Source organism: Salmo salar, chromosome 13 (assembly GCF_965601325.2).
Source record: "Salmo salar chromosome 13, fSalSal1, whole genome shotgun sequence".
Classification (NCBI taxonomy): domain Eukaryota; kingdom Metazoa; phylum Chordata; class Actinopteri; order Salmoniformes; family Salmonidae; genus Salmo; species Salmo salar.
The window spans coordinates 92221343-92236643 of record NC_138303.1 but is presented as its reverse complement, the minus strand read 5'-3'; the positions used below and the strand labels follow the sequence as shown (position 1 = coordinate 92236643).

At 41.8% G+C, this 15301-nt stretch overlaps 2 protein-coding genes across 5 annotated transcripts in view; both read right to left on the bottom strand.

Annotated features, from left to right (window-relative positions):
- The window catches only part of LOC106594404 (protocadherin gamma-C5), a 56780-nt gene extending 50829 nt beyond the window's left edge, over positions 1–5951 (bottom strand). Inside the window, exon 1 of one of the 4 annotated variants that reach the window (XM_045692369.2) lies at positions 3342–5951. In XM_045692369.2, the coding sequence (XP_045548325.1) occupies positions 3342–5747 (2406 nt within the window). In that variant the 5' untranslated portion in view covers positions 5748–5951. Of the gene's footprint in view, positions 1–17; positions 2534–3341 lie in introns of those variants that run through there. The other 3 variants (XM_045692375.2, XM_045692368.2, XM_045692374.2) reach the window with 3 other exon arrangements.
- Positions 5952–12207: 6256 nt separating this feature from the next.
- Positions 12208–15099, bottom strand: LOC106568114 (protocadherin beta-1-like). The gene is given in 3 exon segments (XM_082960446.1): positions 12208–14656; positions 14658–14807; positions 14809–15099. Coding segments are annotated over 3 exon segments (1122 nt in total). The 5' UTR covers positions 14946–15099; the 3' UTR covers positions 12208–13821.
- Between the last annotated feature and the right edge of the window lie 202 nt (positions 15100–15301).

Sequence of the window (15301 nt, the reverse complement as noted above, 5' to 3'; positions counted from 1 at the left end):
TTTCAATATGCCCTCACCTCTCCATCGATATCAGCATCAGCCTGATCTCTCCTTTCACTCTGAATTGTCCCCATGTGACTCACGTCCACCAGTGTGTTCTGGCTATAAGGCCTCGCAAAGTTCACACCACTCTTCCTAGAGTCAGTGGTTCCACACACCTCATAGTTGTATACACGCTGTAGGGTTCCCAGGGTTCCGTCTGGGTAAACGGGCGGGTAATACGGGATAACGGGGAGGTTTGCTGCAGATTTATAGAATAATTGATTCTGTTTCCACCGGTAGATTTTCACAGAAATTATAGCAATAATCGAAAAAATAAAAAGCAGTGAAACCACAGCAAGTGCCAAAATTAAATAAAAAGTCAGGTTATCATTGTATTCTTTGTCGTGCGTAAAGTCAGTGAATTCTGAGAGCACTTCGGGGAAGCTGTCCGCCACCGCCACGTTCACGTTGACTGTAGCTGATCGAGAGGGCTGCCCGTTGTCCTCCACTATAACAGTGAGCTTTTGTTTCACAGCATCTTTATCAGTGACCTGGCGTATGGTTCTTATTTCTCCATTCTGTAGGCCTACTTCAAACAGCGCCCTGTCTGTCGCTTTCTGCAGTTTATATGAGAGCCAGGCATTCTGTCCAGAGTCCACATCAACAGCCACCACTTTAGTGACAAGATAGCCCACATCTGCTGAACGAGGCACCATTTCAGCCACCAGAGAGTTACTAGTCTGTACTGGGTAGAGAACCTGAGGGGCGTTGTCGTTCTCATCTGTTATGAAAACAGTTAAAGTCACATTGGTGCTCAGAGGCGGTGAGCCTCCATCTTGCGCTTTAATGCAGATCTTAAATTCTTTGATTTGTTCATAATCAAAGGCACGCACTGCATGTATAACGCCACTTTCTGAATTGACAGATATATATGGGAATACTGAAAGTCCATCTTTGTATGAATCATCTATACAATATGAAATCCGTGCGCTGTTGCCGGTGTCCTTATCACTGGCTGTTAGTGAAAATATGGAAACACCTGGAGAGTTGTTCTCCATCACAGAAGCAGTGTATGAGTGCCTCTCAAATAATGGTGCATTATCATTCACATCGGATATTCTCAATGTCAGAGTCTTGTTTGTAGATCGCGGAGGAAACCCCTCATCCCTTGCTATTATTGTAATATTGTACTCAGAAATCATTTCACGGTCTAACATCTGATCTGTGACTAAACTGTAGATGTTGAAGGAGGATGCCTTAATGTGGAATGGTAAATCCTGGTTGAGGGAACATTTGATATGTCCATTTCTATCGGAGTCTAAATCTTTCACGTTCAACATTGCTATAACAGTCTCTAAAGGTGCGTCTTCGGGTATCGGGTTAGAAAAGGTCATTAGTGTAATTAGAGGGTCGTTGTCATTGACATCTAAAACGTCGATCAGTACTTTACTTGTATCTGATAGACGCCCCCGATCCATTGCTTGCACAATTAGTGTATGCTGTTTACTACGCTCAAAATCTAATTGTCCAGTAAGTATAATTTCCCCTGTAAGGGGATCTACACTAAACAGATCTGACGCGCCACCGGCATGTGAAAACGAATACATAACTTGCCCATGTGTCCCTTTATCTGAATCGGTAGAACTGACTCTCAGAATCACGGTGTTTTTTGGAGAATCTTCGGAGACAGAGGATTTATAAAGGCCAGCACTGAAAACAGGTGCATTATCATTTATATCTAATACTTCTATATATATTTTAACAGTACCGGACTTCTGTGGATTACCACCGTCCACAGCAGTTAACACCAAGGTATGTTGCTCATTCGTTTCCCTGTCAAGCATCGTTTCAAGCACCAACTCTACATATGTTCTTCCCTCTGCGTGTGAATGCTGTTTCAGAGTGAAATGATCACTCGGTAGGAGAGAATATGTTTGAATGGAATTAATTCCGACGTCAGGATCCATAGCATTCTCTAGCGGAAACCGGGCTCCAGACAGAGACCCCTCACTAATCTCTATTCGAATATCTTTATTAGAAAATACTGGAGTATTGTCGTTAATATCTAATATCTCTACGTCAATACGGTGAAGTTCAACGGGATTTTCAAGAATTATCTGGAAATGTAATGAACATGGAGCCACTTGGGCGCACAGCTCCTCTCTATCAATCCTCTCTTTCACAACCAGAGTCCCTTTGTCCACATTGAGACCGATATACTCACGGTTATCCTCCGTAAAAATACGCGCTCGACCTGATTTGAGTCTTTTAACTTCCAACCCTAGGTCCTGAACGATATTCCCCACGAACGAACCAGTCGTCATCTCCTCACGAATTGAATAGCGGAACTGGCAGTCCACATACATTGAAAAACAGACTGAGAAAAGGAGAAGATGCAATTGCCATTTCCGAATGGCGGATCCCCTTTTACCTCCTCCCCTTGTTCCACAAAAACAAAGAAAATGCATGTTTTTCTTAATATGCGTTGCACAACTATCTAATGTTAAAATCCAATAACACTCATATGTAGGCAAGGCAGCAAATCAAAATATATATGCTACCTCTGTTATTCCAGTGACATCCGTTTTAGACAGTGTCCTCACTCTCCCAAAGCAAAGGGGATTGTGCACATGTCACTGCGACTTTAATATCATCCACACTATATAGGCAGGGACAAAATTACACTCGTGTATGCCTACTGCTCTACCGGTCAACAGCGGCACTAAGCGCATAGCGGAGATATTACATGTGTATAGAAAAACGTTTTTCACAATCTACACAGCTTCTATCAGAAATCACAATTTCCGAAAAAAACAAATTATTTTGCCAGCTTCATGGCCTGTTCCACATAGTTGCTCTAAAAGTGAACACATCTTGAAAAGTATCTAACACCATAAAATATCACAAATAAACTGTGAATTTGACCTTGCTTATTTTACAAAAACCTACTCAAGTGATGCAAATTGTAGTATAGTACATATGGACAATTCATTATAAATGTAGGTTCCAGCTGTAAACTTTGAATTGATCATATAGAGGCCAGAGCATACATGATTATAAACATCACCCAGTCATTCTCCTCCAGTCCCTCTCCTCGCCCCAACCTGGGCTTGAACCAGGGACCCTCTGCGAACATCAACAACTGACACCCACGAAGCATCGTTACCCATCGCGCCACAAAAGCCGCGGCCCTTGCAGAGCAAGGGGAACAACTACTTCAGGTCTCAGAGCGAGTGACGTCAGCAATTGAAACGCTATTAGCGCGCACCACCACTAACTAACTAGCCATTTCACTTCGGTTACACACACACAGCAACATCTGAATAGAGGACGGGATAGGGGGAGGGTGGGTGTCTCACCTCTCCATCGACATCAGCGTCTTCCTGCTTTCGCTCTTCTCGCTGCATTGTCCCCATTCGACTCACATCCACCAGTGTGTTCTGGCTATAAGGCCTCGCAAACTTCACATCACTCTTCCTAGAGTCAGTGGTTCCACACACCTCATAGTTGTATACACGCTGTAGGGTTCCCAGGGTTCCATCTTGGTAAACGGGAGGGTAATATGGGATAACGGGGAGGTTTGCTGCAGATTTATAGAATAATTGATTCTGTTTCCACCGGTAGATTTTCACTGACATTATAGCAATAATCGAAAAAATAAAAAGCAGTGAAACCACAGCAAGTGCCAAAATTAAATAAAAAGTCAGGTTATCATTGTATTCTTTGTCGTGCGTAAAGTCAGGGTATTCTGAGAGCACTTCGGGGAAGCTATTAGCCACCGCCACGTTCACGTTGACTGTAGCTGATCGAGAGGGCTGCCCGTTGTCCTCCACGACAATAGTGAGCTTTTGTTTAAGAGCATCTTTATCAGTAACCTGACGTACAGTTCTTATTTCTCCATTCTGTAGGCCTACTTCAAACAGCTCCCTGTCTGTCGCTTTCTGCAGTTTATATGAGAGCCAGGCATTCTGTCCAGAGTCCACATCAACAGCCACCACTTTAGTGACAAGATAGCCCACATCTGCTGAACGAGGCACCATTTCAGCCACCAGAGAGCTACTAGTCTGTACTGGGTAAAGAACCTGAGGAGCGTTGTCGTTCTGGTCTTGGACAAGTACATGCACACTTGCGTTGCCACTGAGAGTTGGAGAACCACCATCATGCGCTCTAATATTGATTTTGAATGCTTTAAGTTGTTCGTAATCGAATGATCTCACCGCATATATAACACCAGTTTCAGCATTAATTGAAACTAAGGAGGAAGATGGTTCCCCGTTAACCACAGAATCCTCGAGGATGTAGGAGACGCGTGCGTTCTGGCAACAATCAGCGTCTGATGCTCTTACGGTAAATAATGATACACCTGGTGAATTATTTTCCACTATATTTGTGATATAAGATTCCTTTTCAAATATTGGTGTGTTATCATTGACGTCAGACACTCGTAAGTTAATAGTCTTGTTACTAGAGAGAGGGGACGAGCCTTCATCTGTGGCAGTTATAGTGACGTTATATTCTGATACCATTTCCCTGTTTAATTCTTCCTCTGTCAATAACGTATAGTAATTCCGTAATGATGACCTAATGACAAAGGGGGAATCTTTTGATATGCTACAACGCACCTGTCCATTTTCTCCCGAATCTATGTCTTTAACATTAATCACTGCAATTGTTGTGCCAGGTGGAGAGTTTTCAGAAACAGGATTCGTGAATGATGTCAAAGATATGACAGGCATGTTATCATTCACATCAATTATGTCAATAATCATGGCACAAGAATCAGTGAAGCCGCCATGATCTTTGGCTTCGATGTTTAACTCGTACTTTTTAGCTTTTTCAAAATCTAGATGTCCAAAAACGAAAATCTCACCTGACTGTGCATCGATTCTGAAAAGCCCGTTGTTACTGTCTGCGCTGTACCTGAAAGCAAACGTCACCTCTCCGTTTATGCCTTTATCTGCATCAGTTGCGCTTACTTTAGCCACAGGGCTTCCCTTAGGCGCATTTTCTGGAACTGACGCCCTATACAGCTTTTTGGAAAATACGGGAGTGTTATCGTTTACGTCTAAAACGTGGATATTTATTTTCATCATGCCTGATTTCGGTGGATGGCAACCATCAATTGCGGTTAAAACGAGGGTTAATTCCTCATGGCTCTCCCTGTCTACTGGCGACAGCAACATCATGTCTATGTATTTGTTTCCGTCTGCACGAGTTTCCTGTTTCAGAATGAAATTATCAGTAGGTTTCAGAGTGTAGCTCTGTATTGTATTTTCTCCAACATCTGGATCAAATGCGCTATCTAGTAAGAAACGCGCTCCCGGGAGGGCTGACTCGCTAATCTCGATATAAATTTCATCTTTGGGAAATGTAGGAGCGTGGTCATTGACATCCATGATTTCTACGGTAACTTCATAAAGCTGAATAGGGTTTTCTAAGATTAGCTCGAAGCTGAAACTACACGGAGAAGTTTGTTTACACAAGAGCTCTCGGTCTATCCTCTCACTCACTGCCAGTGTTCCTTTGTCTGTGTTCAGCTCCACATAGGGACTATTGTCCCCGGCTATGATACGAGCTCGGCCGCTCCTCAGCCTTTTCAGAGCAATGCCCAAGTCCTCTGCGACATTACCCACGACCGAGCCTTTCGCCATCTCCTCAGGAATAGAATATCTCACTTGTCCATGGACTATACATCCAAATAAAACGAGGATAAGCCATAGTGACGCATGGCTGTCAAAAGCGCATACCAGATTCCTAGCAGACATTTGATAAAATCCAGTTCATATACTACATAAATGTCCAGACCAACAGAAAAACCAATCTACACAGACCAAAGACAACGAAGTAAAAGTATCCAAACGATCGTCAATTAATCACAAAACATGTCGTTCCGCCTGCTTCGGGCGTGTAACTCTAGCGAGTCTGTTTTCAAATATGGCTGAAGCAACTAGCAACCTTCAGATAGAAAGAGCTCACAGATATGGGAGGTGCTTTTTACATTTCACAGTCTGAACCAACAGCGGCACTCACAGACCATTGCAAGGAGCGCACTTCTACTGTACAAAATGACACTACAAACCATTAATTATTTCAATTGTATGGCCTACTATATCTTCTAGTGTGACACATTTGCTCAAAAACATGTCAATGTAAGACAAAACTGAGATAGATACACATTAAGGCCTATATGTTGTCATCCCCAGACAGAACTACTTCTCACTTAAAATAAGTTAAATGTAAAAAAATACACCTAACGTTAAAAAAATATTCATTAAGGTTTAGTATCGTTCTGTTATAATAAAACCTGTAAACAGACTTACGGTGCCCTATAAAATAATACGTGAAAGAGGCTGCGGGACTGTGTCCGACAGTGTCGCTGTCCACAAGTGGTGGTGCTGAAATGAACAGGACTAGAGGCTCTCTTGGAAAAACATTAGTAAATCAGTTGATAATACACATACAAAGTCCCAATCTAATCTAATTTAAATAAAACTATTTAATTAATGCAATTATTAAGCAACATAACACATTGGGCAATGATTATCTCACCATCTCAGGAGAATGTGGGAAACTTTTCTCTCTTTGTGCATTTTGGAAAGTATCTGTAGAGATCGAGTCCATTATTACCACGTTCTGACTAAAAGGTCTGGCAAATTTACAGTCACTCTTCCTTGAGTCAGTAGTCATGCACACCTCATATTTGTACATATGTTGCAGAGTCGCTGTCCCTCCGGTGTCTGCGTAACGGGGTGAATAGTATGGAATAACTGGGAGACTAGACTGATACATGCGTGATTGTCTCCACGTGTAGATCTTAACTGATATTATAACTAATACACATGATATGAAGAGGAAAGAGACCACAGCCAAGGCCAAAACGAGATAAAAAGTCAGGTTCTCATTGTAATCTGTTTCATGCGTTAAGTCAGTGAATTCTGAAAGCACTTCAGGGAAGCTGTCCGCCACTGCCACGTTCACAATGACTGTAGCTGATCGAGAGGGCTGCCCGTTGTCCTCCACTATAACAGTGAGCCTTTGTTTCACAGCATCTTTATCGTGACCTGGCGTATGGTTCTTATTTCTCCATTCTAAATACAGTTAAAGTCACATTGGTGCTCAGGGGCGGTGAGCCTCCATCTTGTGCTTTGACATGAACTCTAAACTCTTTAATTCGTTCATAATCAAAGGACAGTACAGCATACAACACTCCGGTCTCAGAATAAACAGAAATGGACGATGACACAACTATCTAGGTCTCTTCCAAAAGATAAGATATCCGCGTATTGTGAAATCCAATAAGAGTCAGCGGCGCTCACTGTACATATAGATATCCCCGGAGAGTTGTTTTCCATGATGAATGTGGAGTATTCACTCTGATCAAACCCACGGGCGTTGTCATTAACATCAGAAATCTTATGAGCAACTGTTTTGTTACTTGAGAGGGGTGGGAAGCCAGAATCGGTCGCTTTTATTGTGATATTATATTTCTCGGTCGAAAGCAGAATCGGTTACCAAGGTGTAGTAATTAGTAAGAGAAGACACGATCTTAAACTGACGTTTGTGATTGATGTTACATGTCACCTGACCGTTCAACTCTGAGTCTACGTCCTTGACATTGATAACTGCTATTGTCGTACCGACTGGTGCGTCTTCAGTCACAGGATATGAGAAAGACATAACATTTATCACAGGTGCATTATCATTAACATCAACTACTTCATCTTACTAGAATCTGCTAGACCCCCTTGGTCTTTGGCCTCGACGCCAACGTCATACTTTTTAGTTTTTTCGTGATCTAGCTGCCCAACAACATATATAATTCCAGTGTTCTCAACCACACTAAACACATCGGCCACTTTACCGTTCATGTTGGAAAATGAATATGTTATCAGTCCATTCGATCCACTATCTGAGTCACTGGCATTAACGGTAGTGATGTATGTGCCTATGGACGCATTTTCCATAACAGTTGCTCTATAGACTGACTGTTTAAACACAGGTGTATTATCATTAGCATCTAAAATAGTGCCCTCAATATTTACAGAGCCAGATCGCTGTGGATTTCCACCATCGACTGCAGTTAAGGTAAGAGAGATACGGGGCTCTTGCTCTCTGTCCAACGGCTTCTGAAGCACCATCTCTGCCCATTTCAGCCCGTCAGGTCGAATATGTTGTTTCAGGATGAAGTTATCATTAGGAGTTAATATGTAATTCTGAAGAGCGTTTATTCAAACATCAGGGTCCTCCGCGATCCCTAAAACAAAGCGTGCTCCCGGTGCAACAGACTCACTGAATTCCAATTTGATCTCTTGTTTTTTAAATATCGGTGAGTGATCATTGACATCCACAATTTCCACAGTGACACTGTGAGTTCAATCGGGTTCTTTAAGATTATTTCGAAAGTAAAGCTACGTGGAGTAAAATCACCACAGAGCTGCTCTCGGTCAATCCTCTCGCTGACGACCAATACCCCTTTGTCTGTCTTTAGCTCTGTGTACTGAATGCTGTCTCCGGTGACGATACGAGCCCTCCCTGCTCTCAGTCGTCCCACATTTAACCCTAAATCCTGCGCAATATTCCCAACAAAATATCATTTCTTCAATTCCTCGGGAATAGAATAGCGAATTTGACCACAAACGGTCTGGATTAGGCACGCAATGAAACACAACCGTAGTTGCCAATGCAGACGGCAAAACAGTTGCCATCTCATGATGTTAAATATGATAAATCCTCCCTCCATTATTAACAACAGAGGCTTATCTCAATATAAATCCGGAAGGCCACTTTCTTGTAGCAGCAAAACACAAAATCCTCGGAAGAATTCTCAAAATTCCAGTCGGACTGCAATTAAAACCTGTATTTATTAGACGTGAAGAGATATGTGAATCTCTCTCTCCGCCTTCTGTTATACATCACAGTTGTTTGGGAGGGACCTCTACACGTTAGATAATTACTTTTTTCTACTGACCAACAGCGGCAATCAGAGCCCAAAGACTAAATAAACGAGAAATGGGAACATAAGCATTCAAAGCTGTAAAAAAGACTGCATTAAAATATTCACTCACACGTGCACATTATTATATTATATTGATTACCACACGGTGGAATATACACACAAAACGTAAACAGTGCATGTGTGTTAATTACTGTGTGGTAAAATAGAACAGCATCCTGATAAAAAACAGCAAATACCAGCTCTATAGTGAACGTGGTAGAGCAAGGCCCTGTCGCTTTCCAAGGTGCTGGAATTGTGGATGAAGTCTACTGAAGGCAAGGCAGCAGCCACTCAGGCCTAGTACAATTATACAACGTGTAGGCTACAAAATATATACAGTATACCATTACATAAACGGCATATCAATATAATAAGCAGATGGATATGATCATTAGGATATATACTGAGTAGACTATCACCAGCCCCACGTTGGCTAAAAGTGAACAAAACAAACATACCAGTGAAAACTAATAGCTACACGAAATGAGGTGTAGGATAACCATGAAGTATGAGAGACACAAAATAATTTATCAAATTAACTAACCTCCAATGGGAAATCTGGCTCATCCAGGAAGTTTTTTTCATGCAAACGTTCTGATTAAAAGGTCTTGCGAATTTAGGTTAACTTCTCCTCGAGTCAGTCATCATGCACACCTCATAGTTGGACACGTGTTGCAGAGTCCCTGTCCCTCCGGCGTCTGCGTAACGGGGTGGATAATATGGAATAAGTGGGAGATTGGAATGGACGTTACTTGATTGTCTCCACCTGAATCCAAATTTAAAAAAAAATTATCGTGTCCTATCCTGCTCTCTCGACTCTCTCTTTGCCCTCTTTCTCTCTAACTGTATACAGAGGGGAGGTATCATTGCGATGTATTTTTTTGGTTCTTATTTCCCTCCCGTGATCAACAGCGGCCCTTGCAGTCCAAATCCAAGAAAGACACCCATGAAACACCATGAATAACATTTTAGTTCCGTGTGTCCAATAGAGCAACATAGCGCAATGATCTATAAAATAATGATGACAACCATGCTAAATCCCTGATGATGAGACAGAGGTACAAAATCAACCCTGAAACGTATATCATGAATGTAATGTACATGTATGAAGCTACGAAGCTATTTCTATAACGTCATCGGCATAATTTACTGTGCAGAGAAGGATCATGTTTTGTAGAATATTTTTTTTAAATAAATACAAAAGCAAATGAATGGTTTTTGGCCTCAAAGGCTCGTTCCACAACGCAGTAAATAAAACCTTCAAAATTAAACTGCAGCTGTCTGCTTCGTGGCGGAACAGCCTAGTATGACTGGGCCAATGTCCACTAAGCGTGGTGCTGAAACGCCTTACACGTTAAGACACTGCTACTATCATGTAAACTCAGCAAAAAAAGAAACGTCCTATCACTGTCAACTGCGTTTATTTTCAGCAAACTTAACATGTGTAAATATGTATATTTACATAACAAGATTCAACAACTGAGACAAACTGAACAAGTTCCACAGACATGTGACTAACATAAATTGAATCATGTACCCTGAATAAGGGGGGGGGGGGGGGTCAAAATTAAAAGTAACAGTCAATATCTGGTGTGGCCACCAGCTGCATTAAGTACTGCAGTGCATCTCCTCCTTATGCACTGCACCAGATTTGCCAGGCACGTTCACGCAGATGAGCAGGGACCCTGGGCATCTTTCTTTTGGTGTTTTTCAGAGTCAGTAGCTGTTAGTGTAAGCTGTTAGTGTCTCGACGACCGTTCCACAGGTGCAAGTTCATTGATTGTTTATGGTTCATTGAACAAGCATGGGAAACAGTGTTTAAACCCTTTACAATGAAGATCTGTGAAGTTATTTGGATTTTTACGAAAGATCTTTTGAAAGACAGGGTCCTGAAAAAGGACGTTTCCATTTTTTCTGAGTTTAGTAGGCCCATACTTCTTCACGAAACAGCACCCTGTAAGTGCTGTCTTTTTTCAAGACTAACTAGGTCTACTTAATAAACTACATCATGAAACAAATACATCATTTGATTGGCCTGACGAATGTGCTGACAATACACATACCCCCCCCCCCCATCCCCATCAGGACCCCACAAAGGATTTACAGAATGTACTGATAAGAAATGCATCCAAACATATTGCAAGCTCATCAGTCTACTTTCACTAAACAAATCATGTAATATTTCTGTACAGCCGTCTCACCTGCTCAGGAGAATCCGGGTCATCCAGAAAGCTTTTCTCATTCGGAGAACGTTGCAAGGTCGCATTGTCTCTAGTCATAGTAGAGCTCGGGTCCATTATTAAAACGTTCTGACTAAAAGGTCTGGCGAATTTACAGTCACTTTTTCTCGAGTCAGTCGTCATGCACACCTCATAGTTGTACAGGTGTTGCAGAGTCCCTGTCCCTCCGGCGTCTGCGTAACGGGGTGGATAATATGGAATAACTGGAAGATTGGAGTGGTGGAAGTTGCGAAATTGTCTCCATCTGTAGATCTTAACTGATATTATAACCATTACACACGAGATGAAGAGAAAAGTCACGACAGCCAAGGCCAAAACAAGATAAAAAGTCAAGTTATCGTTGTAATCCTTGTCGTGCATAAAGTCACTGAATTCTGAGAGCACTTCAGGGAAGCTGTCCGTCACCGCCACGTTCACGTTGACTGTAGCTGATCGAGAGGGCTGTCCGTTGTCCTCCACTACAACAGCGAGCCTTTGTTTCACAGCATCTTTATCAGTGACTTGGCGTATGGTTCTTATTTCTCCATTCTGTAGGCCTACTTCAAACAGCGCCCTGTCTGTCGCTTTCTGCAGTTTATATGAGAGCCAGGCATTCTGTCCAGAGTCCACATCAACAGCCACCACTTTAGTGACAAGATAGCCCACATCTGCTGAACGAGGCACAATTTCAGCCACCAGAGAGCTACTAGTCTGTACTGGGTAGAGAACCTGAGGAGGGTTGTCATTCTGATCTTGAATTAGTAACTTCATAGTCACGTTAAGTGGAGGGGAGCCTCTATCTTGCGCTTTAACGTGGAATTCAAAAGCTTTGATTTGTTCGTAATCAAAGGATCTCACTGCATAAATCACTCCTGTTTCAGAATTAATCGATATTAAAGATGAAATAGAATTTCCTCCCACCTGCGATTCCTCCAAGAAATAGGAGACCCTGGCGTTCTAACCCCAGTCTTCATCTTTGGCGTGGACCAAACCAATTGACACACCTGGGGAGTTGTTTTCTAATATCCGAGCTGTGTACTCGCTTTTATCGAACACTGGCACATTGTCGTTCACATCAGAGATTCTTATGCGAAGGGTCTTATTGTGACGTAATGAGGGAAGACCTTTGTCAACCGCTGTCACTGTGACGTTATACTCAGACACAACCTCACGGTCTAAAACACTGTTTGTTAGTAAAGTGTAATAGTTCGCTAATGAAGATTTTATCTTAAAGGGAAGAGAATGGTCGATGGAACAATTAACATGACCATTTTGTCCAGAGTCCAAGTCTTTCACGTTAACAATAAGGTAAGTAAAACAGTAAGGCCCGCTGCATGAAGTCTGACTGTCTGCACTTCACAGTTAGACTATTAGTGTTTCCTTTGCCTTTAGTTATTTTTTTCTGGTTACTTTTCCTCCAGTACCAAGTCTGCCTACTCTCGCAGTAGGCTACTGCTTCCACTAATCCGACCTGGTGCAATCCCACAGGGTAAAGGCCACGTGCAATCTTTCAAGTTCCAAAAAGTCTCGTCGAACTTGGGCTATCAGTTGCACGATTAGAACTTTATATACTACTTCCCACATTTGTAACCATTGTTTGTGTGGTTACTTCATTGTTTGTGTATGTTTGATTTGGCGCTGTGTGTGTCGTGTTTCTGTGCTGTCTGGGCTTGTCAGATTCACTGTAATTAAGTTTTTTTGGCCCACAAAACCTCATAATAATACATGTCTTGTTCAAGTATCAAATCAAATCAAATGTTATCGGTCACATACACGTATTTAGCAGATGTTATTGCGGGTGTAGCGAAATGCTTGTATTCCTAGCTCCAACAGTGCGGTAGTATCTAACAATTCACAACAATACACTCTAAAAGTCAAAGAATGGAATTAAGAAATATTAAGAAATTAGGACGAGCAATGTCGGAGGGGCATTGACTAAAATACAGTAGCCTAGAATACAGTATATACATATGAGCAGAGTAAAGCAGTATGTGAACAAGTTCGACAGCTCAATATCAACAGTGAAATCAGAGTTTGTTTTCTTTTACAATTCTTTCACCTTGGAATAATGTTTGCCTTTCATTTAAGACATCCAGCCTGAGGGTTGCTCATCAAGCCATACAGGTCTACTTACAAACAGAAAGCATGTCGCACCAGATTGCACTGTCAGATGTAGGTCAACAGACAGCATAGATGAAAATATCAGCATATGTTTTCCTCTCGGATCCAGCATCTGGGAAAAGTTTTGATGGATGTGTGCATACCACTATTCTACACCTTCACATGTACATTTTCCATGGATTCATGTCTGTGTCTCCACGTGCTTGCTCAACCAATTCACATACTTGGGTATTTGCATTCTGCTTGTGAATACATGTGCTTTTCTTGGGTGTGTGTTTGCTTGTATGGGTGTGTGTGATAGACTTGTCCCTCTCTTTCAAACATAAACTTTGTCTCTTACTTTGAAAACGTGCCTTTTCAAATCCATATTAATGGATATGAGGCCCCTGCAAAAAAAAAGAAGAGAAAAAAAAGATATAGATGTACTATTGTAAAGTGGTTGTTCCACTGGATATCATAAGGTGAATGCACCAATTTGTAAGTCGCTCTGGATAAGAGCGTCTGCTAAATGACGTAAATGTAAATGTAAACAATGGCGACAGTTGTCCCCGGGGGAGAGTGCTCGGGGATGGTATTGGAAAAAGATGTCAACGCTATAATGGGGGGATTGTCATTCACATCTATCACTTCAATTACTACTTTGCAAGATTTTGAGAGACCACCTATGTCCTTGGCAATTACATTAATTTGAAACTGCTTAGTTTTCTCATAGTCGATTAAACCTGATACTCGTATTTCTCCACTGCTTGGATTTAGTGTGAACACCATAGCATTTTGTTGTGTAAGGTGGTCAATGTAATATTCTAACTGACCATTACTGCCCACATCTGCGTCGGTCGCAATCACTGTTGCTACTAAAGTCCCTTTAGGGGAATTCTCCAAAACAGAGGCTTTGTATACGGCTTGACTAAAAACCGGAGCATTATCATTGGCATCCAAAACATTCCCTTTTATGCTCACAGTCCCTGTTCTCCGCGGATTTCCTCCGTCGGCAGCTGTCAATGTTAGAAACATTTCACCTTCCTTCTCTCTATATAAAGGACTTTGCAAAACCATCTCCACATATTTACCACCATCAGCAAACATTTGTTCTTTTAAAGTAAAATGATTCGAAGGTTTAAGACTGTAGCTTTGCAGGGCATTTAAACCTACATCAGGATCCACGGCACTGCCTAAAATAAATTGAGCTCCAGGCGACGCTACTTCACTGATATTCAAGGTAATTTCCTTATTCGCAAAGGCGGGTGAATTATCGTTGATATCGAGTATTTCCACAGTTATACTAAATAATTCCATTGGATTTTCTAGAACCATTTCGAAGTTGAAGCTACAGGGGGATGTGTCCACACAGCTCCTCTCCGTCTATGCGCTGTTTGACCATCAGAATCCCTTTGTCCGCGTTTAGCTCTACACAATCCTTTTCTTCAGAAACAATGCGGGCCCGGCCATATTTTAGTCTTCGGATATCTAGTCCCAAATTCTTTGAGATCCCCAATCAAAGACCCTCGTACCATTTCCTCTGGAATCGAAAATCGCACCTGGCATTGAACCATATGCGACAAGAGGGCACACACAATAATCAACCGTGCTTGCCATTGTGGCGTTCGATTTTGCTTTCCCTCAAACATTTCAGAAAAAAACTGCAAAAATATACATTTCTGAACAGAAATATTGAGTAGCCTTCTGATGCACAAGTCTCTCTTAGTCCACTTAAATCAGCTATATTGGTAATCATTCAGTGTTGATTTTCATTCCTGTTTGATTCTAGATATCTTCCCCCGAATGTTGTATCAGCTCATATGAATCCATCAGTCAGGAGGTTCTGTGAATTTGAAGCTTATAACTCGTCTTACTGTCCAACAGCGGCACTCAGAGTCCAGAGCGCAGACTAACCTCATGTCGAAATGATACACAGGCAACTAAAGACAGACTGTTTTGTTACACAGCCCATAACTAAGCCTAGATCAGCAAATGGAAGATTATT